This window comes from Glandiceps talaboti, chromosome 18 (genome assembly GCF_964340395.1).
Source record: "Glandiceps talaboti chromosome 18, keGlaTala1.1, whole genome shotgun sequence".
In the NCBI taxonomy this organism is placed as follows: Eukaryota; Metazoa; Hemichordata; class Enteropneusta; family Spengelidae; genus Glandiceps; species Glandiceps talaboti.
Genome location: NC_135566.1, coordinates 7,864,646 through 7,889,517, shown reverse-complemented (window position 1 = coordinate 7,889,517; position 24,872 = coordinate 7,864,646). Strand labels below are relative to the sequence as shown.

At 34.6% G+C, this 24,872-nt stretch overlaps 1 protein-coding gene across 2 annotated transcripts in view; it reads left to right on the top strand.

Moving 5' to 3' along the window:
• Window positions 1–534: 534 nt before the first annotated feature.
• The window catches only part of LOC144448844 (neurofibromin-like), a 67,576-nt gene continuing 43,238 nt past the window's right edge, over window positions 535–24,872 (top strand). For both annotated transcript variants that reach the window (XM_078139153.1, XM_078139152.1), the window contains exons 1-7: window positions 535–652; window positions 8,146–8,289; window positions 9,426–9,509; window positions 13,039–13,235; window positions 17,624–17,730; window positions 23,671–24,185; window positions 24,512–24,709. In XM_078139153.1, coding sequence (XP_077995279.1) covers window positions 593–652; window positions 8,146–8,289; window positions 9,426–9,509; window positions 13,039–13,235; window positions 17,624–17,730; window positions 23,671–24,185; window positions 24,512–24,709 — 1,305 coding nt within the window. In that variant the 5' untranslated portion in view covers window positions 535–592. The remainder of the gene's footprint in view (window positions 653–8,145; window positions 8,290–9,425; window positions 9,510–13,038; window positions 13,236–17,623; window positions 17,731–23,670; window positions 24,186–24,511; window positions 24,710–24,872) is intronic.

Below are 24,872 nucleotides of genomic sequence, written 5' to 3'. Positions count from 1 at the left end.
AATGTGATTTATGTCAAAATTTTAGATAAAAACGAATATGATTTATGTCAAAATTATGAAATTTATGAGAAATCAATGCGATGGCTCATTCTTTTCCTTTTAGCTCAGTGTTTATTTATGTAAACAATTCTTATAAAATATGAATAATCATTATAAATAATCCTTATAAAATATGAATGTAATATTATGTACGCCGATAGATTGTATATTTATTAGCTAAAAATCTGAAAACATATATATTTCATTTTTTCATTTCATTTTTTTTTGTGTGTGTATGTATAAAAAATACAACTGGAAATAAAACGCATCATTTTTACATAAAGGCCTGTATAAAACAAGATCTCGTCCGTCAGGCCGTTTTTTATGACATATCTTTTTTTTGAGAACTTAGCAGGCCTTGTGCAGTTCAAGAGGAATGAAAAGGGGACTCCTATAAAGTGACGTCATCCTAATAAGGAACCCTTATTTCCTTATTTGGTGAATTAATTGTAATGCACATGCGCACTGTGTATATAAATAAAACCTACGGGGAAAGTGTCATGGCGGCCATCCTGTCTTAGCATCTCGACCGAGTACAGCCAAAACTCGCGAAATGGCAGTGCAAAAGCCGATCGAGTGGGTTTCTTCGGTCATTTCGCGGTTTGATGAGCAGGTATGTAATGCTGCAACATGACAGTCTTCATGTTGATGCCGTGTGATTCTCATTTATTCGTAGCAGTTTCGGTGCGATCATGCCCGATTCATTACGCTGACAGAGAGGTGATCACAGCGAGAATTGTCACCGCCGAATTTTCGCCGATTTTATTCTCACGATCGGAACGTTTTGGGGCCCTGTCATCAGTTCTAACGTTTCATACACGGTTCCTAAAATTTTGTAAAAATTTTAAATGTGATATTTAACGTAAATATTTTGACGAAACACATAGTTTGTTTATTGACAGTCGACTTCCGGTTTAGTCAACTCGTTCAATATGGGGCGTTCGACAGTGTAAGACGAGCAGCTCTCATATCCACCATTATTTATTCACACACTTGGCGTTTTTCAGAAATAGACACAAATCTCATGTAACGTTGTTTATTTCTAAGATGCTTGATCACGTCTGATATGTAGGTGTCAAATTTTGCGGTCGCTTTTGAAAGCATTTTTTTGGAGTATTTGATTTGTCGGTTATACCCTGCGTGATCTATCGTAAACACAAGAAAATATAAAAAAAAAATATGAAAAAATCGACTAAATAACTCGTGGGGCGAAAGTAGGGAAAACTTGAAATCGAAAGGTAATTTTGTTATTTGAATGTTTTGTAAGTATAATAACTCAGATATGTACCTTGTTGATGTATTCTGATAACTGGGGATCCATCTAGTTCAGAAATTTAGGCTGTAAAATCTATCAGAAAAAATACAAAAAAATAGTAAAAAAATGTAGGAGAAATCACCTGTGCTAACACAGTATGTGTATTGAAAATGAGAAATGCATGCTTTTCGACTTTGTTAGCATCGGAATCCTAATTTTTTGCCATGAAGTCAAAGTCTAGGTGTCAAAAAGTGTTATAAATATATTTATTTATTTATTTATTTATTTTAGATATATTTTTTCTTGATATTTTGTTTTTCAATTTGTTTATTTTGATTTGTTTACACCATTTCTATAGACAATTTTAGGAATTAGATGTGATTTTTCCTTGAATTGTGTTTTATTTCTCTTCTAAAATACAGCCGAGAAAATTTTGATCGCCGGATTTCTCAAAAGTTGTAATCTTGTGATTTTGAATTTGATTTTGTGTGATTTTTCACAATTTTTACACTTATGTAGTATTTCGTTGTGAATTCGTAAAAAACTTCCTATGTGATATGTTCATCAAAATGAAAATATTCACAATCAAATTCAAATGTGACTTCATCTAAGAAAATTTTCTCAATACATCGTTTTTAAAATTACTTTTGACATGTTTTTGACAAACTTTTTTAATAAGTGAAACACATGATGATCATAATACCAAATTATTATCTATATGAAATATCCACATTTATTGTACTTGTCATTTTCGTGTCAATATTTTTTGTTCAAACCAGGTACTTGTGTAACTACGTAAGCAATCTTTGTGTGAAATTAGATGACAAAAATTTTGTATTTGTACCAATTGATTTTCGATTCATCACATACGGATGAAAATCTTACACAATCATACATTTATGTAGCCGTAGATTTTGTTTACAAGTAAGACCATGCATTTGTAGATGTAGCAGAAATGTACATTGACATAGGGTAGGAGCTTGTTTGTAAGCATGGGGGGGGGGGGGGGTATAACAAGCAAACCATTGACAGAATTGAACATGAATTTATGTACTTCATAAAATCAGAAAATATTATTGCCATTTTCATATTTTCACATAAGTATTTTTGTTGATGTTCTGGAAATGTAAATGATAATCTAATTTTCAGTGGTTTAAACCATCTTGTTTACATAGTCATATTGTAGTTGTTGAATAAATTATGAGAGAATTTTGATTTCCCATCAAAGTATTATTTTGGTAAACACACAATACATGATTTTACTGAATCAGAAGTTTTGTGAATAACTAGATAAATACTCTGTGTGGTTTATAGTTTGGAATAAGTTATTGTATCATAATTATACAATAGTCTTCAGTGAAGGAAAACTGTCAGGGCAAAATTAACACCTGTATGCATCTATTTTGTATATGATCTGGTCAATGAGTGTATGCTATTGTCAGGGGTGGGATGGGGTAAAATTCACATTGTCTTCCTTATGTCTTGGTTTTCTTTATAAGTTTATTTCAACTCTGCTCAGGAATCAGGTAACTTTTACCTTATCTGTGTCACACATTGTAGAGGCCTGGTGAGGGTGGAGGTGGGGGTGGGGGTGGGGGTAGCATTTGGTGACATTCATATTGTTTCACCCTATATCTTAGTTTTAAGGTATAGGTCTCCTTCAAATCTACTAAGAAATCAGGTACTCCTTCCTTGAACAAAAACACAGTTCATATTTGATGAACAATGCAGGACAGTTAGACTCAGAGAGGGAAGTCTGAAAGTGTCAACTGCAATGGCTTGTTACAATGTATTTAGTTCTCTACATCTGAGGTTAATAACCCTGCTTTACAGGCAGAGGTTTCAGTAAGTGAATTTGCACCTAAAGGATGATGTAGAGTCCTGCTTCTAGTTCCAAACCCACTTTTTTTTTTATACATTTGTAGCTCTGTCTGGCACCTTTTTTTTTATACCTATATTTTAATCCCAAGTCCAGAGTTGACCATCTTTCAGATGATATATATTGTATAAAGGGGTATGTTTCAATCCTGGGTCATGACATTAATGTTATCTAGTCAGTGGAGCCATACGATTTACATGGGATCATTCTTGTGTTCTGGCCCATCTTTTTTCTATAGCTCTGCCAGACATCTGGTTTTCAAACCTAGATTTTATTTCTAATCCAAAATGGGTTGTTATCCAAAAGATGTAAACTAATCAACAAACAAAACAAACAGTGGAAATAAATGGAAATAAAAAACCCAACTTCTCTTTAGGGTGTAATGATACTGGATGTATAGTGAGCAGTACAAATGTATTGTGTAGGAGTGTTTACTGCACTCTGGCTAAAATCTGAGAAACACTCACTCACACACACACACACACACACACACACACACACACACACACACACACACACACACACACACACACACACACACAAACACACACACACACACACAAACACACAAACACCCACATACACCAATAAAGTCTATTTAACCCTGTACTTAAATGTTGTTTGTTCAAATACTAATACCAGATGTCAGGAAATAATTGAATGAATTTCCTTAGTTATGACTTTGTTAACACAGATGTATTTGTTTTGAGTGGGTGGAAGGGGTGTATTAAGCACTATTTTACCTCTATTCTTAGAAAGTACTTTACTTTCGAGAGGCCAGGGAGACCACCATAGCAGTGTTTTCTTTATTTTTTGAAATTTAAAAAAAAAATGTTAATGGTTGATCTGGTGTTAAAAAAAATTTGTGTGGTTCCAATTACACTCAATTATAGAATAGGTGGGGTAGGTAGATTTTTTATTTTATTTTAAAATTTTTCTTTTGTGTCCAGTTCAGTTTGTTGTGATTTCCGTTGTTTTCCATACGGTATCTGTGTTATTGGTTTCTTCTCATCAGATGTACAGCTATTACAGATTGGAAGAACAGTTTTATATTTTCGTGATTTTATTATTTTTTCTCTCGAAAACATAAAAAAGGTTTAGGGTCGGCTTCAAAAAACTAGGTGGGGTTGGGTAAGCGGAACCAGACATCTTTTTTTATTAGGCCTCATACAGATTCATTTGAATTGCCTTGAAAAAAAAAGTCCACATCTGGTACATTTAGTTCAGTTTTGATATCCTCTATATTGATGTTTGGTTTGTTATACTGTACAATGGAATAGTCAGAGTGCAGTCTCTACAACGGTGCAATCTGTCAACGTTTCAAAAAAAAGAGAGATAAAATTTATGTGATTCTTGTTTATATTGGACTGCAGTCAGTCATATTGTAAAAATGGACAGACAGACAGACAGACAGATGGACAGACAGATGGACAGACAAAGACCAACAGACAGTACAGCAGACAGATTGACAGACAGACAGGCTAAGATCAACAGACAGTACAGCAGAGACAGACAGATGGACAGACAGACAGGCTAAGATCAACAGACAGTACAGCAGAGACAGACAGATGGACAGACAGACAGGCTAAGATCAACAGACAGTACAACAGACAGACAGACAGATGGACAGACAGACAGGCTAAGATCAACAGACAGTACAGCAGACAGACTTCAGTCTTTTATTAAATCACTCAAGTTTCTAGGACAATACAATATGAAAGACATTTGTGAAACAATATTAGTTGTAAGACATCATATTTGTGTAAAGTCATCTTTTCATGATGGTTGAACAGCTGTATGAATTTTATTAATTTTTGTTCAGAAAACAAAAGTAATACAAATACAACATGTTTTTATTGACAGAATAACCACACAGTATTGGAAAAGAACATATTTTTCCTGGGAAATAGTCTCACCCTTGCATCAGTATTGAATACTTAACACTTCTTAAATCTTAGAAGACATACATGTGACTAGATATTATACCATGCTTAAGCCAAAAATATGGAATATATACCCTGGTCGTTGTACGTCATGACAACACTTGTCTAAATCACTGGTTCTGCTGTATTCGAAATAAGAGTGAAAGCATTCAAAATTGTCATTACTTTCCCCAATTTTTCTGTGATATCACCGGCGCTGGTACAATTATGTTATACTTTCTTCATTCAGCTGGCAAATACTCGTGACCTAAGGGTTGTCCCTTTGGTCACTCGTATTTTCCTTAGCTGAACGGACAAAAACATTGGGGATAACATCTAATTAATTCGCAACATTTTCTTCATTCAGCCAAGGAAAATACAAGTGACCTAAGGAGCCTTGTCACTACGAGTCAAAGATTAGTTGTGACAAAAACCGTAGGTCACAAGTATTTTTCTGCTGAATGAAGAAATATTTTTTGGTAAATAATATAATTATACCTCCTCGTCCGAAAAATAATGCTAATTTGGAATATTTTGACTAATATTTAGAACACCGCAGAAAAAGTAATGTAAGGACATGGTTGTCATGACGTAGGACAACCACGGTATATAGTCCATATTTTCTGTTCAAAGACAATAACTTGGCTTGTGCTTTGTTGAATTTTTTGGTTTCTGCTTCAAAATTAAGGAAAGGGAGGCAGAGATGGAACAAACATGAACTAGCAATCAACATTTTTTTTTTGAAGTTTGTCGTCATTGAAATCATAGGATACCAGAAGTATGAATAGATAGATAAATAAATAAATAAATAAGTAAATAAATAAATAAATAAATAAATAACAAACTAAATGGATAGTCCAAGAAGTAGTTTTCATGCTGCTACTGATTCTATTATTAAACACAGCTGGCACTTTGGGAGCAGTGATTGCATTCTATATTTATTGTATTGTATTGTATTGTATTGTATTGTATTGTATTGTATTGTATTGTATTGTATTGTAAAACCTTGAGGCCATTCTCACTGAACTTGATATTCCTGGACATTTTCACAAAAGATTTATTTATTGCATATTTCACTACGGAAACGAAAACACAAAATTAACAGTGAATAAAAATGTCTTTGAAAACTAGTGGCAAAAATATCTAGGTTTCAGTAGCCAATCTCATTAAAACTGTATGCTCCTCCTAATTCACTGTAATTCTCTGTAATTCTCAATAGATTATGAACTATTTCTTGGAAAGCTGTACCTAAAGCTTTCATCCTCGCACACTTTAACCTGCAAGTAGTTCCTTGAAGGAAGGACTCCTCAATGTGCTCCTTGTATCCATCTGTCTGTTTGCGCATCTGTCCGTAACATGTCATTTCTCAGACATGCAACATGAGAATGTAAACCTGGCACAAAGGTGACAGGTCATATTGGACATATATGCGCATGTCATTCTGTTTTGCGACGTATACAAATTTGACTGAATGGTGGCCATACAAAATGTACATGTATTTGTAGCTAAAAATCAACATTTACTGCTTAACTCTAAACTACATGTACTACATAGAGACTCAATTCAAGTGTCTACCCCCATATTATCAGGTGCAAGCTTTCTTTTGAGACCTTAAACTTTTGACCTTGACATTCTGTGTCAATGATCAAAATCAAGCCATTTCTTGGCTTTCTCAGACACTTTGTAGTATTTCTTTACTACCTATTTCTTTTAAATCAAGTTTACAGGTAATATAGAAGGAAAGAAATATAAACAAGCAGTTCTTTTGTTGCTCAAATCACTTTTACTATTATAATGGCTGTCATATCAATATATTACCGCATAATATGAAAACTTTAATACTAAGAGACTCCACTTGAGTGTCTTACCTCATATAATTACATTAAAACTTTCTTGCAAGGCAGTGACCTTTGACCTTGACCTTCCAGGTAGACTATCCAAATTAACCCATTTCTTGCATAATGCAGACACTTCATAGCAATTATGTGTGGGCCAGTTTCTTTTAGATCATGTCCAAAGGTAATACAGAACAAGATAAATATACATATGCAGTACTTTTGGTGCTTAGATCGCAGTTTACTGAATGATAGCCATGTTTGTAGTGAACAATCATGATTTACCGCATAACTGAAACCCAAAGAGACTTCATTCAAGTGCACCAAGTATTATCAAATTTTAACTTTCTTTTGAGACCTTTGACTTTTGACCTTTAGGGTCATTTATTGAAATCCAGCCATTCCTGCATTATCACCGACACTAATTGTAGTATTTATTTATTTGTTGCACCCTGTTTCTTTTAAATCATGTCTCCGTTGAGTAACATGAATCAGTCTCCATTCAGTCACATAGAGGTAAAGTATTTGAGGGGGGGGCTGTGTCTTCTATGGAGACTTGTTCAATGTGTATTCTCACTGTTCTCCACAGATGAAAAAATTATTGAGATGGTTAATTTGCACTTATATCAGCATAATAATTTGCATTGTATTTGCATAAATGTGCAAGAAGTATTCATGTATTATCCGCTAGCTACTCAAATGATCCAGCACATTTTACTTACTTGTTAGAATTGTAATAGCATTGGGGCCTGGGTCTGGATGCTAACTGTGTGGTACTAACCACAGTCTGGTCAAAGTCCCTCAATCACCACAGAATGTTTTTCATCCAATCAGTGAACCCCAGCTGCTATAGTGATGTAAACAGTGTATAAGTAGTATCCTGAGCTGACAAATATACCATATTTGGACATTACATAACTGCCCCAATAAACACTAACTTTATGAGGGACTGTGTTATTGGTTAGAATTTTGTGACTGATTAACAAAGACATAATGTTAATCACTGTGTGGGTGGCTGTGGATGAATTTTAAATTATACATGTATTTCATGCATCTCATCGGGACTTGTAGAGTGATGACTTTGACTATACTGTGAGTGTATGTTTAATGGTAATGATACTGTATAGGAACTAGATAAACTATGGAGCCTGAGCTATTTACTATCAATCATTCTATCAAGTATTAATTTGTGTGTTGTTTTTTTTCTTTTTTTAGCTGCCGATAAGAAGTGGAATTCACTCCACACATACTCAGTTGAATCTTGAGCAGAATAAGGCTTGTCTGATCAATGTTAGTAAATATAAATTCTCTTTAGTCATCAATGGACTGACCAACATACTGAAGTCTCTCTCAACGATGGTGAGTATTTTGATGTCAGTATTTTTGAAAACTTTCAAAATAAAATTTTCAAAAAATACATGACCCCAATTGCCTCATCCTATTTCATTTTGTGTTTCATTATTTTGAAAACGATAAAAATAAAAAAAGAAAAAAGAAACACTGTGCAATAACCTCATCGTACCATCTTAAAGATGTACCTGAATAAGTGAATTTGTCATCTTGACCCTAATTTTGAGAAAATAATGTTTGATAAAAAGTTATGAATATAAGATTGTGAAGTATTATTCACAGAACTTTGTGAAGGTACTTTAGAAAAAATTATCATTTATACATTTGATTTATACTGATTGTTTTTTCAAGGCATAGTACATTTGTATGATCAAAACCTTGTATATTTTGTGTGAGTGGGTGTGTCTGTCTGTCTGTCTGCCTGTCTGTCAGGGGGGAGGGGGAGGAACTTCTATCAACATTAACCATTACATATCAAAGTATATATATAAATGATAATGTCATTAAAGTATTTGTAATTATTTCTAATTAGTCATACATGTATGTACATAATTTTTGTCTGAGTATAAACATATGCTATGAGATACCTTTATGACCAGAAATTGTTTCAGTAATTGGGAATGGAATGCAATAATATCAAGCAGTCAATAAATCAATTAATTAATCTGTTATCAATCAATCAATCAATCAATCAGTCAGTCAGTCAGTCAGTCAGTCAGTCAGTCAGTCAGTCAGTCAATCAATCAATCTGTCACTTTATCAATCAATCAGTCAGTGAATCTTTCAGTCAGTTTGAGTCAGTCAATATATTAATCAATGAATGATTCAATTAATCAATCAAGCAATCAATCAATCAATCAATCGATCATTTATTAAGAATCAAACTGCATGGTTAGACCACATAATAAGCTTTATTAAATAAGAGTCCTTAGTCTTGTTTTGAAATAATCCAGACGAGATATGATGAACATCAAGTTGTAGTGATATTCAAAGTTTTGTAGCAACTCTGCAATAAATGACCTTTATATCTACACATTCATTTGTTAGTGGTTTGTTGTTTTAGACAGATTCTTGTCGACATCGATAAATTTCTCTCTGCCAACTACAACTAACTATTTGTCAAACTTTTTTGGTTCATTTCACAGCGATTTCAGCAATTTGATGCCGAGAAGAATCTTCGACAGTCTCAGCTGATAATTTTAGAGACTCTAGAAAAGTGTTTGACCGGAGTAAGTATTATCCAAACTTCTGATGTACAAATCTGTTTATTGTAGTGTAAAATTGTCTTCATAGTCACATAGGTATTATATTCAACACTGATAATGCAGCCTTCCGTTTACTAAGATAGTAGTCTGGATGCCAACATGGTTTCTAACTAAACCATGTCTGGTCAAAGTCCCTCAATCAGCACAAAAAGTTGTTCATCCAAACAGTGAACCCGAACTGCTATAGTGACGTAAACAGTGTATAACTTTAAGTGGCATCCTGAGCTGACAAATATACCATATTTGGACATTACATAACTGCCCTAATAAACACTAATGAGGGACTGTGTTATTGGTTAGAATTGTGTGATTGATTAACAAAGACATGATGTTAATGGTTGTGTGGGTGGCTGTGGATGAATTTTGCATCTCATGCATCTCAGGACTTCTAGAGTAACGACTTTGACTATACTGTGAGTGAAGGTGTAAATCATAACGATACCATATAGGCACTACACTTCTAAGATAGACAAAAACTAAATATATTGTTCTTCATTGTGGTAGATTACACAAGAGGTGATAGCGATTCCTCTGTCAGTGTAATTCTAATCACCCTGTGATAAACAGTGTGTAAACATTGGAAGTCCCAAAACAGTACACTGCAAGTTCATGGACCTTAGTCAATAATACTCTGCAAGGCCTCCCTACTGAGACTACAATTAAACCAACGTCCATTCAATAGCGTATCACTGTTGTATCAATCCTGGAGTGTTAACTGTAAGGCATATTTTGATTGGCTAAAGCATACACATGGGATTTAAATGTGAACTCCGATGGTATTGGGTCAGATGTACATATGTAGGACGGAGGCACTCGCTCTCACAACAAACAAAATTGAAAACAAACGATAATAATCAAAGGAAATAGAGATAAATAAAGAAATGAAACCATATTCACTATATCAGATTTTAATCAGATTGCATTGGATGGTAAAATGAACCTTCTTAGTAGTATTTATTGTTATTTACAAAGAAAAGCATGGAAAGTAAATATTTGAAAGACAGTCATGGAATGATGATACCGTAGAGATAATAACATGGTTGGCTAGATAGACAGGTGTGTGCAACGTTCTGCCACACTTTGTTACTTCCCCCACTGAGACATGATATAGTGCAGTGTTCTCCACGAGGGGTTTTTGAGGGGCACACCGCCCCTCTGTTTTGGCGTGAACGTCTTCAAGATATTCTATTCAATGCCGTTAATGAAGGAAGTGAACAGCGACACTGCGTCTATCATCATTTATGAACTTATTTATCGCGATGATTATAACAATGGTAGCCAAAACAAAAACAGTAAATGTAGTGCCATCGTAAAGTAGAAGACGGTGGTACGTTGGTAGTTTCTATGGCCGGATATATCAAGCCGGTAATTTCCAAGCCTTCCCGTATACGTAATACTGTACGCATACGATATCACGGCAATTTTTGCATTGTATCGATAAATACGAACAAAAACCTAAAATTTATACATGTTCTTTAGAAATAACTACTCCGGTACGGTTCCATGGTAAAATTAATGTCCTAAATGATCACGTTTGGATGTGAATCGAGATCGTAGTACCACGAGGGAGCTCTGATGTGGCAGCCATGTTTGTTACTGTACATTTGCACTGAACGTATTCGGTTATTCTTAGCCCAAATTTGTCACATTAAAAATGTACATATTTCCGGCAAATTTTGATGAAAAATCATTTTCCATTCATGAAAATTAAAAAGATATCAAATTTTAGAGAAATAAAGGGAAATGAATTGTTTTCAATTAATTTTTATGAATGACATGCACATTTACAAGGTGAAACCAACAACTCAAGACTAAGTGATAGCTAGCCTAGCAGTGCATACATGTACATCAACAATGACATGTGTTGTCACTTGTGTGTGTAAAACATGCTTGCCAACATTACTGTAACATCGTTTGTGTAACTGTCAACCTCCTTCCTGAAATTTTTACATTGTGAATTATTAAAGGTTTGGAAATTGGTGATCTCAACACATTTCAGTGCATTTTAGTTTGCTGAATGAATAAAATAGGAGTTTTTGATTTTGGAAACTTTTTTTCACTTCCTAATATTATGATCTGGAAATATGCTAATGATATGCAAATAAATATGCAAATTAGGGTACCCCACTCAATTCATCAAGCTATCCTCCTTTTGTCAGACAGTAAGGCAAGGACGTAATGTCCTTGATAGATACAAACGTCACTTGGCAGAAGGTCATACTAGCCTTCAGGCAGATTGCACCTCTGCTGCAACCTTACACTTTTACTAAGTGTTATAACCATGGTGTGATCACAGACAGGGTATATCTTCTCTGAAATATTATAGCTGTATGTTTTACCTGGTAAAGTTTGATCACAGTTCAGCTTCAGTTCTACAGCAACCTTACAGCTGATTGTTAGCTCCCAATGAGTGATGCCCAGAATGTGCCATTACAGTAGGTTTTGTTCTTCTGTATGGGCATCAATCTGTCTGTCCGTCCATCACCCATCCGTCCGTCCGTCAATCCATCCATGCATTCTCATTTCTCAGACGTGCATACATGTAAGTCTATTTTAACCAAACCTGTTACAAAGGTAACATATACTATGTAGGGCATATGCACTTCACTGGGTAATTAAGATGTACAAATGTACATGGAACCCTGGTAATTAAGAGGTATAATCGTCTGATCACAGACTACTTTCACATCTAAAGCAACCTTATAGCTGACTGTTCCACTAGATTTTTAGAGCCCTGGTAATTTAAGAAGTAAAAGTCTAATCAGCTTTTAGACAGTTTCATTCTTTAACATGTCAGGTTGATTTTCGATAGTATAAAGTTTGGTAAAATGGCAGGTGAATTGAACATTAAAGTACAGTCACTGTGGAACAGTACATTTGAAATGATTGTAAGACTTTGATACATGAACTATCAGAACCTGTGATCACCTAATGATGTTCATGAATTAGTGTTAAAGTGGCACAAGCTGAGTTTATAAGTTTTTTATTCAAGTGAAAATACTTTACATGATAACCTTGATTAATTAAACTATTCTAGCATAATGTTACTTTAATATTGATGCACACCTTCTATGACATTACAGTTTGTGTTCTGGCATTGCTAGAACGGTTGATTACATAGTTATTATCTCTACATCATGATAAATTACGTCATTGGATTTTTTATAAGTTATACTCTTAGACTAATAGTAATACCAGGTTTGTGGTTAATGATGATGGTTAAGTATACATTAGTAAGTAGATCACTGTGAATACTTTTTACAGCTAAAATGATGTAGGCTTGGTGTTTCATTAATGTAACATGACATTTACAGGTAAAATGATGTGGGCTTGGTGTTTCATTAATGTAACATGACATTTACAGCTAAATGTAATAGGCAAAAAAAATACACTCCTAAATCATAGAAACTCAGCTTGTACCCCTTTAATGTTTGAAACATTCTTCTGCTCTTATTTTTGTTTGCTGACTTTACCTTTTTTATTGAAATTACAGCAACCAAAAGATACCTCCAGACTTGATGAGACAATCTTGGTGAAACTGCTGCTACCTGAGATATGTCAATTTCTGAATTTACCCAACGAAAATCCCCCAGCTGGACATTTGATACAGTTGAAGTCAACAGCATCTCGTGTCCTCTTCTCTCTTAGCCAGAACAATTTCAATGCCATCTTCAACAGGATATCTGCAAGGTGAGTCTTGAAAACATGTTTCATTTATTCAATACCAGTCAATGTTTTCCACAGTCACTATTCCTATAGTCAAACTGACAAATTTCACCGAAAATCTACCTTAACTGCCTGCTGGGGCAATGGTGAACAGCGCACGTCAGTAGTAATCCATCACAAACTGACAGGAAGTTGTAATTGGTTATCACGTTCGGACAATTGCTCATTAATATTCATTAGTACAGCTATTTTGAAGCTTTGGTGAGCTAATTGTAAATTTTGATGCAATACGAAGTTAAATCCATTAACGTAGAACTTTTGCACAGATGAGCTTTCATTAGGTATTTTGATGTTTATATCAACCCTCCAATACCATTAAAGTATTGCTGTCGGGGGGGGGGGGGGGGGGTCAGCACAGAATCTTGTGCTAGAGTAACCAGTTTGACTATACGGTGGAGATGATTGTACTTCTTAGAGATCATAACGTGGATAGGAAACAAGACTAAACTCTTCTCACAAGGGCTCAGAGACAAACTATCTTCTGTAGTTGCTGGTTTGAGGCCAGGAAAAGAGTGTATGGGTTATTTTGATCAAGATCAAATTGATTTGAAATGTGATTTTCATTATGTGGATGCTCAAATTACAGCAATCCTAGTTACTGTGTTAGACAGAACATAATTCTGTGTTTTCAACCGTTATTAGTTGACAAATTGCTGTCGTAGTTTGGTATTCATGTTGTCTTCTACAGACCTAAAGTATCTTGAATTGTTAAAGGTATCATACCATTAATTGTATTGTGGTGTTGTACAACTGATGAAAGCTGATGAAAAAGTTGTATCAACCTACATGCAAACTTTCTGTATGTAGTACCCCATACTTGATTTATTTGGTAACATGTCATAGGAGAAAAGGGAACATCTTCTTGTACATGTGATTCACAGGAAGTAAATTGTGTCACAAATTTTATAGGTGTCCCGATGAGGTCATGTCAGGAGAGAAGGACACATTGATCAGTATATGTAATTCACTGGAAGTAAATTATGTCACAAATGCAATGGTGTCCTTTCAAGGTCATGTCAAAGGTCACGATGGGTCATATCAAAGGTCAGGATAGGTCATGTCAGGACATGTAATTCACAGGAAGTAAATTGTGTCACAAATTCAATTATGTCCTTATGAGGTCGTGTCAGAGGTCATGATGGGTCATTTCAGCCTCAGGAGAGAGGCTAATACATGTAAGATATGGGAAGTAAATTGTCACAAATTCAATGGGTGTCCCTATGAGGTCGTGTCAAAGGTCATGATGGGGCTTGTCACAGAGATAGGCTCTGCTTCTAGTACATGTAATTCATATAGGAAGTAAATATGACATCAAAACATTGACAAAATGGTTGACATTCTTGTCAAATTGTAAAGGATGCTAGTATTTGATGATTACGGAAACAGATGGTAAAGCTTTTGATGCCGAGACAATAAAGCCAGTGCTGTGTGATCTGTCAGACACAGCAAAGTCATCACAGTGAACTCATTGAAGGACTCTATTTGATTTTTTTAAGGATGAATTACTAAACCAAACTTTGTCCGTTCTTTTCCTTGATTTATGTGTGGCATTTGACAACAAAGATAAGCAAAGTAAACACTGTAACAGGTGGGAATGGGAATCATCCCTGCAATGCTGGCAGTTTGAAATCTATATGGATGTGACAAAGTGAAATCCACAAGGACTTAGAACATATGTTGTTGGCAAATGCTGTCAAAACCACAGTTTTTGAGTGGTATTAACCACAAAATACACTGACTGCACAGTTAGCAAATGAAGCAAATTACTGTTAATCCCAAAATTTTTGTCGAACGCAAATTTGTTCTTTTGTCATGAAGAAAGAAAATGGTGAAAATGTTTCAGTGTCAGCTTATATTTTGGAAGCAATAAATTGTAGATTGCTTTAATGCAGTTACCATATTCAGAATTTTGTCATTTGTAACTTGTAAGCTGTGGCAGAACAAAGTTGCATATTTTCTCAGCGGAAAGAAAAAAGTGAAAATGTCTTTTGGAATCTATTGTACCATACTAAAAAATGACAAATTTTAGTTTTACCAGTCTCAGCTGAAAATTTATAGGTTTGACATTTGAAATGATATTTATGAACATTGAGAAAAGTCTTTTAAATGCATGCAACTAATCAAGAAGTATATTAGTCTTCTTTCTATGGGTGTGTGTGTATATATGTATGTATGTGTGTGTGTGTGTGTGTGTGTGTGTGTGTGTGTGTGTGTGTGTGTATGTGTGTGTGTGTTTATGTGTGTGTGTGTGTGTGTGTGTGTGTGTGTGTGTGTGTGTGTGATGGGGGGGGGGGTCATTGTGTTGTGTGGGATTTTTTTTGTTCACATGAAAACTAAGTTTGGAGTGATATCCGTTGTTGACCCAATCGACCCTTTATGTCAAATTCTTGAATCTGACCTCCCCAAAATACTCTCTATGGTCAGATCTTAAAAAAAAACACAACATGACTGATGGTAAGATCAGATTAAGGACATTGCTAGAGTGTATCAGAGGAAAATTTGCTTGACAAATCAAATGCTTGATAGTGTATTTCTGACTTAAATTGCCATATCTATGGCATCCAGATTGTTAAAAGTACAAATGAATTGAAACCATTGCCACATGTACTCACTTTCTTTTCTTTTTTTATAACTGACCAACCCATCAACATCATGTTTTCTCAATTTGGATATTCCAATGTAGTGCGAGATACATAAAATTAAAAATGCTCACCCTAATATTAATAATCATTATAAAAATCAAAAATGTCTGTTTGTGCTGAAAAAAACATGTTTTCATGTCAGTGTAAAATATTACTCTAGAACAGGATAAACATATCTTTGACAAATTTCCAACTCCATTTTAGTTAAAATGTATGTTTCTGACTGTCATATCCTACAATCCAGTGAGTTTTGTGGGGCCGGGGACTTTACTTTTGCGTTTCTTCTACCACGCCTGACATTTTGCTATAGCGTTTATATATACAAATCTAAAATTAGATTACAAAATTCCTACAGTGTAAATGAAGTTGAATATGGTAATCTGAAAATGGCATCGTACAGCTTATCCTTCTAATTTGGTTCTAATCACATGGTGATGCTATAATTGATGTCATCTCACAGTGGGAAGAATTACGAACACAATAGGAATTCACACCTGTTTGCTGGTCATAGTTTCGCTAAAGCAATAGGTCGGTAGCAAAATACCAGGCGTGGTAGGGGAAAAACGAGAACAAAATCCCATATGAATGGATTCCAAGCTATGTCTGTTAGTACTCCAAAATTGTTTTTTGACTCTGTGAGTAGAAATTTTCATTACTAAGTATGAACCTAGAGTCCATGAAAGTTCATTCTCGTATATTAAAACCTATTGTTGTCAGAGTAGGAAAGGGAATTCCGTCAGTCAAAATATCTTGTTCTTTAATATATCTCTGCCTTAATATACTGGAACACTGTGTGTTGTTTTTGTCCTGCAAATTGATAAAACCTGACTTTTACTTTAATTTAATCTTTCCTGTAGAGTCATAAAGGTTGTTGCCCTAATTGTTACAGAATTCACGGAATCATCAATGTCAGCATGACCTTGCTACATGTAAGGTTCATTTTATTGACGTGGTGGTCGTGGTCATATTAATAAATTCATAAGAATGATGACTCAGCAAATTTCCCCTAGCTGTGTATTAAAGCTACCTGTATAATGAACTCGGTTCAACCTGCTGTCATCATAATCAGCCATGAGTCAGTTTTCTATCGGATTGTAATAATTATTATTATTTCATATCTTTATGTGTACTAGAAAACGTACAAACATGCTTCTGAGGTTGATATACCTGAAACGTGACGATGATACTAGGGGGGTGAATGACACGAATGTTAACACGTAACATGAATGTGTAGTACTAGTAGTGAAAACAACTTGTACAAGGTCAATGACCCCAGGCGATATATTCTAGATAGTTTGAATTATTTACATTTTAGTGTAAAAAAAAAAGCATCTATAACAAAATATTTTCATGTCTGTGAATTATATTTCTGTTATTTCTTTATTTCTTTTGTGAACGTCTTTTTGGATAAAAATTTGAACATTTCTCTTTGCACAGCTTAACTGATAAGGTGCAGTAGTGATATTACATGTAGGTATGGCAATGGACAAATAGGTACCAAGCAGGTATTCTTTTTTTTATTTTTTTTATTGTTTCTTTGTCGCAAGTGTTTTGGGCATATGTATGGTCTCTCTGTCCTGTTGTAGTCTATTGTACATGTTACTTTAAACTTTTATTATTGTGTAATTTTGACTTGTCTGTGATGAAGTATAATATAAAAAAAAATTTTTAATTTAAAAAAAAATGTTTATTTTTCCATTTTGTTTTCAGGTTGGATACACTAGCCACTTGTCCAGATGACTATTGCGATGTCAGTGATATTGAGTTGATACAGCATATAAACGTGGACTGTGCTCGTCTGACAAGAATCTTAAATGGTAAGATCTCCTCTCATCAACATTTGATTTGATTGGATAATGTCACTTATAACATTGATATGAATGGAAAAAAAGCAGTCACATGACATTAGTATGACTAGTAAAAATTGTCATGCGACAAATATCTATTTATCTCATGTATCTGTAATTTGATTGGGCAAAACTGGTCATGTGATTCATGGTAATGTTTTGACATTCTTCAGTCTATGATTTGATTGGTCAAAAACTACCTGAGACTATTGTGAATTTGTTTATGCTCAGTCATGAGACGTTTTAAAACCCAAATTCCAAAAGTAACTATTATTAACAAGTTATGGTGACATAACCAACAAACAATGACAGTCTGATGTAAAATATCACAAAAGAACTAATTTTGAATGGTTTCAATGTTTTGAAATAAATGGAGATATTGTTATAAGTTTTGTTGAAAGTGCACAACATGTATACAAGTGCAGGGATTCACTTCTTCCAAGGAATTTTTTGACCCAGTTGAAATTTTCATGTGATAAGTACATGTATATTGGTTTGCTATAGATGAAAGAAACTCACCATAAAGTAACAATTTCAAATTACATGTATATATATATATACATAATTTCTAGATTTGAATGTTTTGTGTGTCCATTTTGATATTGCTGTTTGTTTATCCTCACCAGATGACTACTATAAATATCAACAACAGAACAGTTTAAAGACAATATATGATAATCATTTATTTGTTTTAGAAAAAAAAACATTACACAGTACATGTCTCAGTGGTCTGTACATGACAAATTACAAGAGTTAAAAATGTGACTCAAAGAAAAAATACATAAAAAACTGTTAAGTGCGTCACATCATAAAATCAGAACAGTTTGAATAAAAACAATAAATGAAACAATACAGGACAAATTAGAACCTCATAAAGATTGAGACCCTACCAAGTCAAAAATAACATTGACGAAATATGAATGTTTTAAGATTTGCCGTGTATAATTCGAATTTCTGTATCAACCAAAGATCCGTTGGAAGATGATTCCACATGTGCACGTTTATAGGGATCTGGAAAGTCTATTGTTTGGTTTCCCAAGTACTGTACATATACATTTCTTGTGATTTATATTCCATTGTGTAATTTCTCATCTGTGAACGCTTTTAAAGTATATATATCTCAGAAAAAGCTTGCGTGAAATGCAAATTATGATCTTTATCCTCGGAGTTAACTTCCAGTGTTAGTATACCTACATTTTCTTGGAACTAGCATTCATGTGAAATGCATTGTATATTTGAAATGTCATATTTAGTGAACACTCTGTCGTGTTATTTATCAATTGACGTCATCCTTAGCATTTAAGGGACTTGGCCGGACAAACGTTATTCATGAGTTATTGACCACGAAGGGAGAGCTTAAGAGACACCAGACATCTGTCTGTCTGTCTGTCTGTCTGTCTGTCTGTCTGTCTGTCTGTCTGACTGACTGTCTGGCTGTCTGTTTGTAATCTGTTTGTATCATCAATATCTCAAGAACTACTGGCTGGTTTGAAATGAAATTTGAGTCTAGTGGAAAATGGTTAAGGTTTTGGTAAACATGGCATATAAATATTAATCATGTATTTGCATAAATAATTTTTTTTGACAATTGTGTGTGTGTGTGTGTGTGTGTGTGTGTGTGGGTGTGTGCGCACGTGCACTGTTGTGTAAGTAAGTAATTTTATGGATGATCAAAATTTACATGAAATTCCACACTGATTTCCATATTTGTCAAATAAATGATGACGTGACACACCCATTTAGTTTAAATACAAGGCAGAAGATTAGAATTAGTATAAAGATATTTCAATCAGTTCACCATTACCAATGTTGGTTATTTTTGTAAAAAAAATTATCATGAACACTGTCCTACTTTTGAATTCAATCACAGTCCATGATGCCGCTTAACAGTCTACATCTGGACATGTAAAGATATGAACTATCTGATATGCGACACTTGTCTTTGCTCCTGATATTTTTTATATTTCAAATTTCTGTCAACATTTTTATCTAAATTGTAGTTTTAGATTTGAATGATAGTGAAATGATATTTCAATGATTTTGTAAACTATTTACATACCATTTTTTGGCAAAAATGGCGACAACTTTAGAAGTGTTTTTGAAATTCGGAACTTTGTGATGACATATCAGCATTCTCCAAACAAACACAACAAAATTAATGTTAAAAAAATGAAAGTTTTTAGTAGCATGCAATCTTTCAACAAATACTTGCATGAAAATACGATAGAAAATTCCAGAGAAAACATTGACAGTCATCGACAAGTTGATATCTGTCTGAAATCTGGGTTTGTTTGAAAATTTCAGGTGAATGTACTATATAGAATACATCTAGGAAGGTTATTGTACTTTTAGATCTGTACTTTTTTAAAACGTTTGTTAAGACCCCTTTTGGCAACTGAGACAAGTGCAAAGCTGATCAGCTTTTTGTAAACACTGTATTTGAATATTAATGATGCATTTGCCTGACAATTGTATGTATGTGTGTGTGTGTGTGTGTGTGTGTGTGTGTGTGTGTGTGTGTGTGTGTGTGTGTGTGTGTGTGTGTGTGTGTGTGTGTGTGTGTGTGTGTGTGTGTGTGTGTGTGTGTGTGTGTGTTTGTTTGTTTGTTTGTTTGTTTGTTTGTTTGTTTGTTTGTTTGTTTGTGTGTGTGTGTGTGTGTGTGTGTGTGTGTGTGTGTGTGTGTGTGTGTGTGTGTGTGTGTGGGGTGTGTGTGTGTGTCTATGTCTGTAAGAGTGTGTCTGAGTATGTGTCTGTGTGTCTGTGTATGTAAGTGTGTCCGTAAGTGTGTCTGTGTATGTGCATGAACGTGTACGTGTGTGTACGTGTATGTGTACATGCATATATGTATGTATGTATGTATGTATGTGTGTGTAAGTGTATGTATGTGTGTGTGTATGTGCATGTGTATGTGCATGTGTGTATATGTGTGTGTTGTGTGTAAGTAAGTAATTTTATGGATGATGTAGTCCTCAAATTGATAACCCTCCATTGAATCTCTAGTAATTGAACAACTGTTGTCGTAATTTACATGAAATTCCACACTGATTTCCATATTTGTCGAATAAATGATGACGTGACACACCCATTTAGTTTATTAAATACAAGGCAGAAGATTAGAATTAGTATAAAGATATTGCAATCAGTTCACCATTACCAATGTTGGTTATTTTTGTAAAAAAAATTATCATGAACACTGTCCTACTTTTGAATTCAATCACAGTCCACGATGCCGCTTAACAGTCTACATCTGGACACGTAAAGATACGAACTATCTGATATGCGACACTTGTCTTTGCTCATGATATTTTTTATATTTCAAATTTCTGTCAAAAATGTTATCTAAATTGTAGTTCTAGATTTGAATGATATTGAAATGATATTTCAGTGATTTTGTAAAATTTTTATGTACTTTGTTTTGGCAGAAATGGCGACAACTTCAGAAGTGTTTTTAGCACAACTGAACTGATAATGTTCAATAGTGCTATAGGCATGGCAAAGTGTCTGTCTGTCTGTCTGTCTGTCTGTCTGTCTGTCTGTCTGTCTGTCTGTCTGCCTGCTTGTCTGCCTGTCTGTGTGTGTGTGTGGATGTGTGTAAACAACTTAAAATCAAAAACCGCTGGACCAATTGCCCTGATATTTGGTGGATGTATTACCATGGATGTCTAGTTGGGAAATTGTTCAAATCAAAATGATCTTGCCACCGGTGTGTGATTTGGGTAAAAAAATATGATTTTTGGTCAAAAAACTTCAACTCAAAAACCACTAGGGAGATCGTTCTGAAATTTGGTGGGAACATTCTTAAGCAAGTTTAGATTAAGAATTGTTCACAACATGATAATCCCATCAGTGATATGATTCGGGCTAAAAATGTGTCTTTTTGGGCAAAAATCTTTAATTCCAAAACTACTGAGGAAATTGGGCAGAAATTTAATGGGGATGCACCTGAGGGTGTATAGATTAAGGGATAGTATATGTTGATTTCATCAGTGATATGCAAATTAGGTTTTAAATATGAATTTTGGTCAAAACACATATCTCAAAAAGCACTTGGTCAGTGTGAGACTGAAACTTGGTGAGATGTTTCTAGAAGTGATATTCTGCATATTTTGATACAATTGGCCCTAGCAACTAGGAGCATGCCCTTAGCAACAGCCAAATAATTGCGTATTTCACAAAGATAACAGGGATTCTTAAACAAGTGAACAAATTCAAAAGGTGTATGCAAATGTGCCTAGCAAGAAGACCATGCCCATAGCAACAGCCAAATGATCACATGTATTGCAAAGATAACAGGGATTAATAGACAACTGAATAAACATTCCAAAAATGTATGTAAATGTGCCTAGCAACAAGACCATGCCCATAGCAATAGCCAAATGATTGGATGTATTGCAAAGATAACAATAGGGATTAATAGACAACTGAGTAAACATTCAAAATATGTATGCAAATATACCTAGTAACAAGACCATGCCCATAGCAACAGCCATATGATGATGTATATCACGACAATAACATCAGGTATTCATAGACAAATGAACGAACATTCAGAACATGTATGTAAATATGTCTACGCCCATCGCAACAGCCAAATGATTGCTATATTGCAAAGATAACAACAGGGCTGGATAGGCAACTGGATAATCATTCAGCAAATGAACACCTATGCGTAGTATGGATCAGCAGGTGGATAAACAATTTTAAAAACTGTACAGTTGTGCTAAACGCCATTGGAGCTATGTTTTTTAACATGTCTATCTGGACCACTTTTGGCGACTGAAAATATCAGTCTAAGATTCATTAATCATTAAAGGAAAAGTTCAGTCAGTTTTAACTTTTAATACACTACTGTTATCATTTTACATATCCTATTGGGTGACACACTAACACCTTAGTGACTTATTCAACTTTGAAATCTTGTAAAGAAGTCCTACCATACATGGATTGTCAAACTCCTACGCATCCATGATATAAACCACTGCCTGTCAAAGGTGACCACTTTTGCCATGTCACAGAGTTTACATCACACTTTCACTACTTTTTTAAATGCATATTTAACATAAAACATCAATGGTGTTAATAATAATTAGTTTATTGATAAAATAGACTGGATAAATTCTGAAATATATTCCGTTAAATTATGATTAATATGTACAATTCCACCAAAAGTTAGTGCAGTATATATACAAAGTTAGTAGTTGGTATGTCAACCAGTGACCAGTATTCCTTTACATATCTTCCAAAAAAATGTTGTATTGATAGAGAAATTTTCGCCGAACAGAAAAGATCATTCATATTTGTATTGTTTATGATCTAATCTGCCTTTACATACAATGTTTATTGGTACTATTTCAAAAGCTATGGTCTTATAACAAAATCCAAAATGGCCCCCACTGTAGGCAGCCCTACCTTGGAATGTTGGACTGGAAGTTGAGGAGGTCAACTTTTTTTACGGTAGCACTGCATAGGAACTTGATGGATTGTGTTACACCATTTGGGGATTTCTGGCAAGATATTGTGGGAAAACCTTGCAGGAAATGACATTCTTACCACAGTCTTACTTTCCAGTGTGGTGTAGGCATGATAATAGTGCCTGTGTCGAATGTGGTGTGAATGGCTGAAAGTCATAAACTTGGGTGTACACAGCAGTAGTATGGATTTTACCTGTAGTATCTAGTAGTAATTTTCAAAGCAAGGTGGTCATACTATGGCATTTTGTAAAAAAACAACATGATTTTGTTAAAATGCTGAGTACTATATTCAGTAATTTGAGTGTGTGGATGCATGTGGATGTATATGTGTGTGGATGCATGTGTGTGTGGATGCATGTGTGTGTAAACTAAACTTCATTGCCTGCTAAATGACACCTGATTTTTTATCTCCAATTCTCAAATTGTTATTTATTTACAGAAACAGTTGTCAAGTTGAGGTCATTGAAGATACAAAAAAATGTACACATTGTGCTTAAAAACAGTTTAGAGAAATCAATTTGGAATTGGATGGCCAATCACCCCGAGGAGTTTACAGAGTTACATGAGCGACCTGGCTCTAAACTCGAACTGTCTGAGTGTGCTGAAAAGTTGTTTGATTTAGTGGACTCATTGGCTGAACAGCACTCATCCAAGAAAAAAGCTGCTGTCTGGCCGTTACAAATCATGTTATTGCTCCTCTGCCCAGCACGGTTGAAAGAAATTGCTGCAACAACAGATGTACAAGCACCGTTGTCTCCCCAAACTCAAAAAAAGAAACAATTCCTAGACAATATAAAGAAAGCACTTTCTCCACATGGCAGTGGTATGTCCAAACAGTTGACAGAAAGTGCTGCAGTAACATCAGTCAAGTTGTGTAAAGCAGCAACGTACACAAGCCGGAGGGAAAACTCAACGCTCTGCCTTCTTGTGAAGTCCATTCTAGGTGAACTACAGGTAAAAGTCATTTCCATTCCAAACAATGTGATATTTGTACATTATGACACAGATTCAGTAATACCGCAAAGAAGTGATTGGGCATAATTGGTACAATATTTTGCCATCCATAGCAACTTTTGCAATGACTTAAAGTTCAAAAGCAGTTTTCGGTTTTCCCCCTATCTCTTACTATGTGTTGACTCACATGAAATGCTAGTTTGTAACATTTTGACTCACAACAACAAAATTTAGCTATCATTAGAAGGCACACTGACTATGAACTATTGATTAGTCAGTTGTGATTCGGTGCCATTGTCATTGTTTTTTTTTTGTTTTTTTTACAGAATCTGCTGTTTAACAAAAGCAAGCCATTCACAAGAGGGAATCAATCAACAGAAGTAGAACTTATGACAGATTGTGCCGTTGCATTATTTCGTTTTAATCCCAGTAATATGGAGCATTTTAATGCCTGTCTGTCCCTCCACTCCCCACCTCATTTTCATTTGGTGCTAGTCCATGCTTTTCATCAGATAATAACCAAGGTAGGTCGACTAATCATTTTTAGTGCCGATTTTGTTTTGGACAAACATTTTGTATAGCTCTGCCATACATTTATTTTCTCATACCTAAATTTTAGTCCTTCTGTGAACTTGGCCTTTAACTGTAGACGTATCCCTCTATCAAAGTCTCAGGGACTTCTAGTCA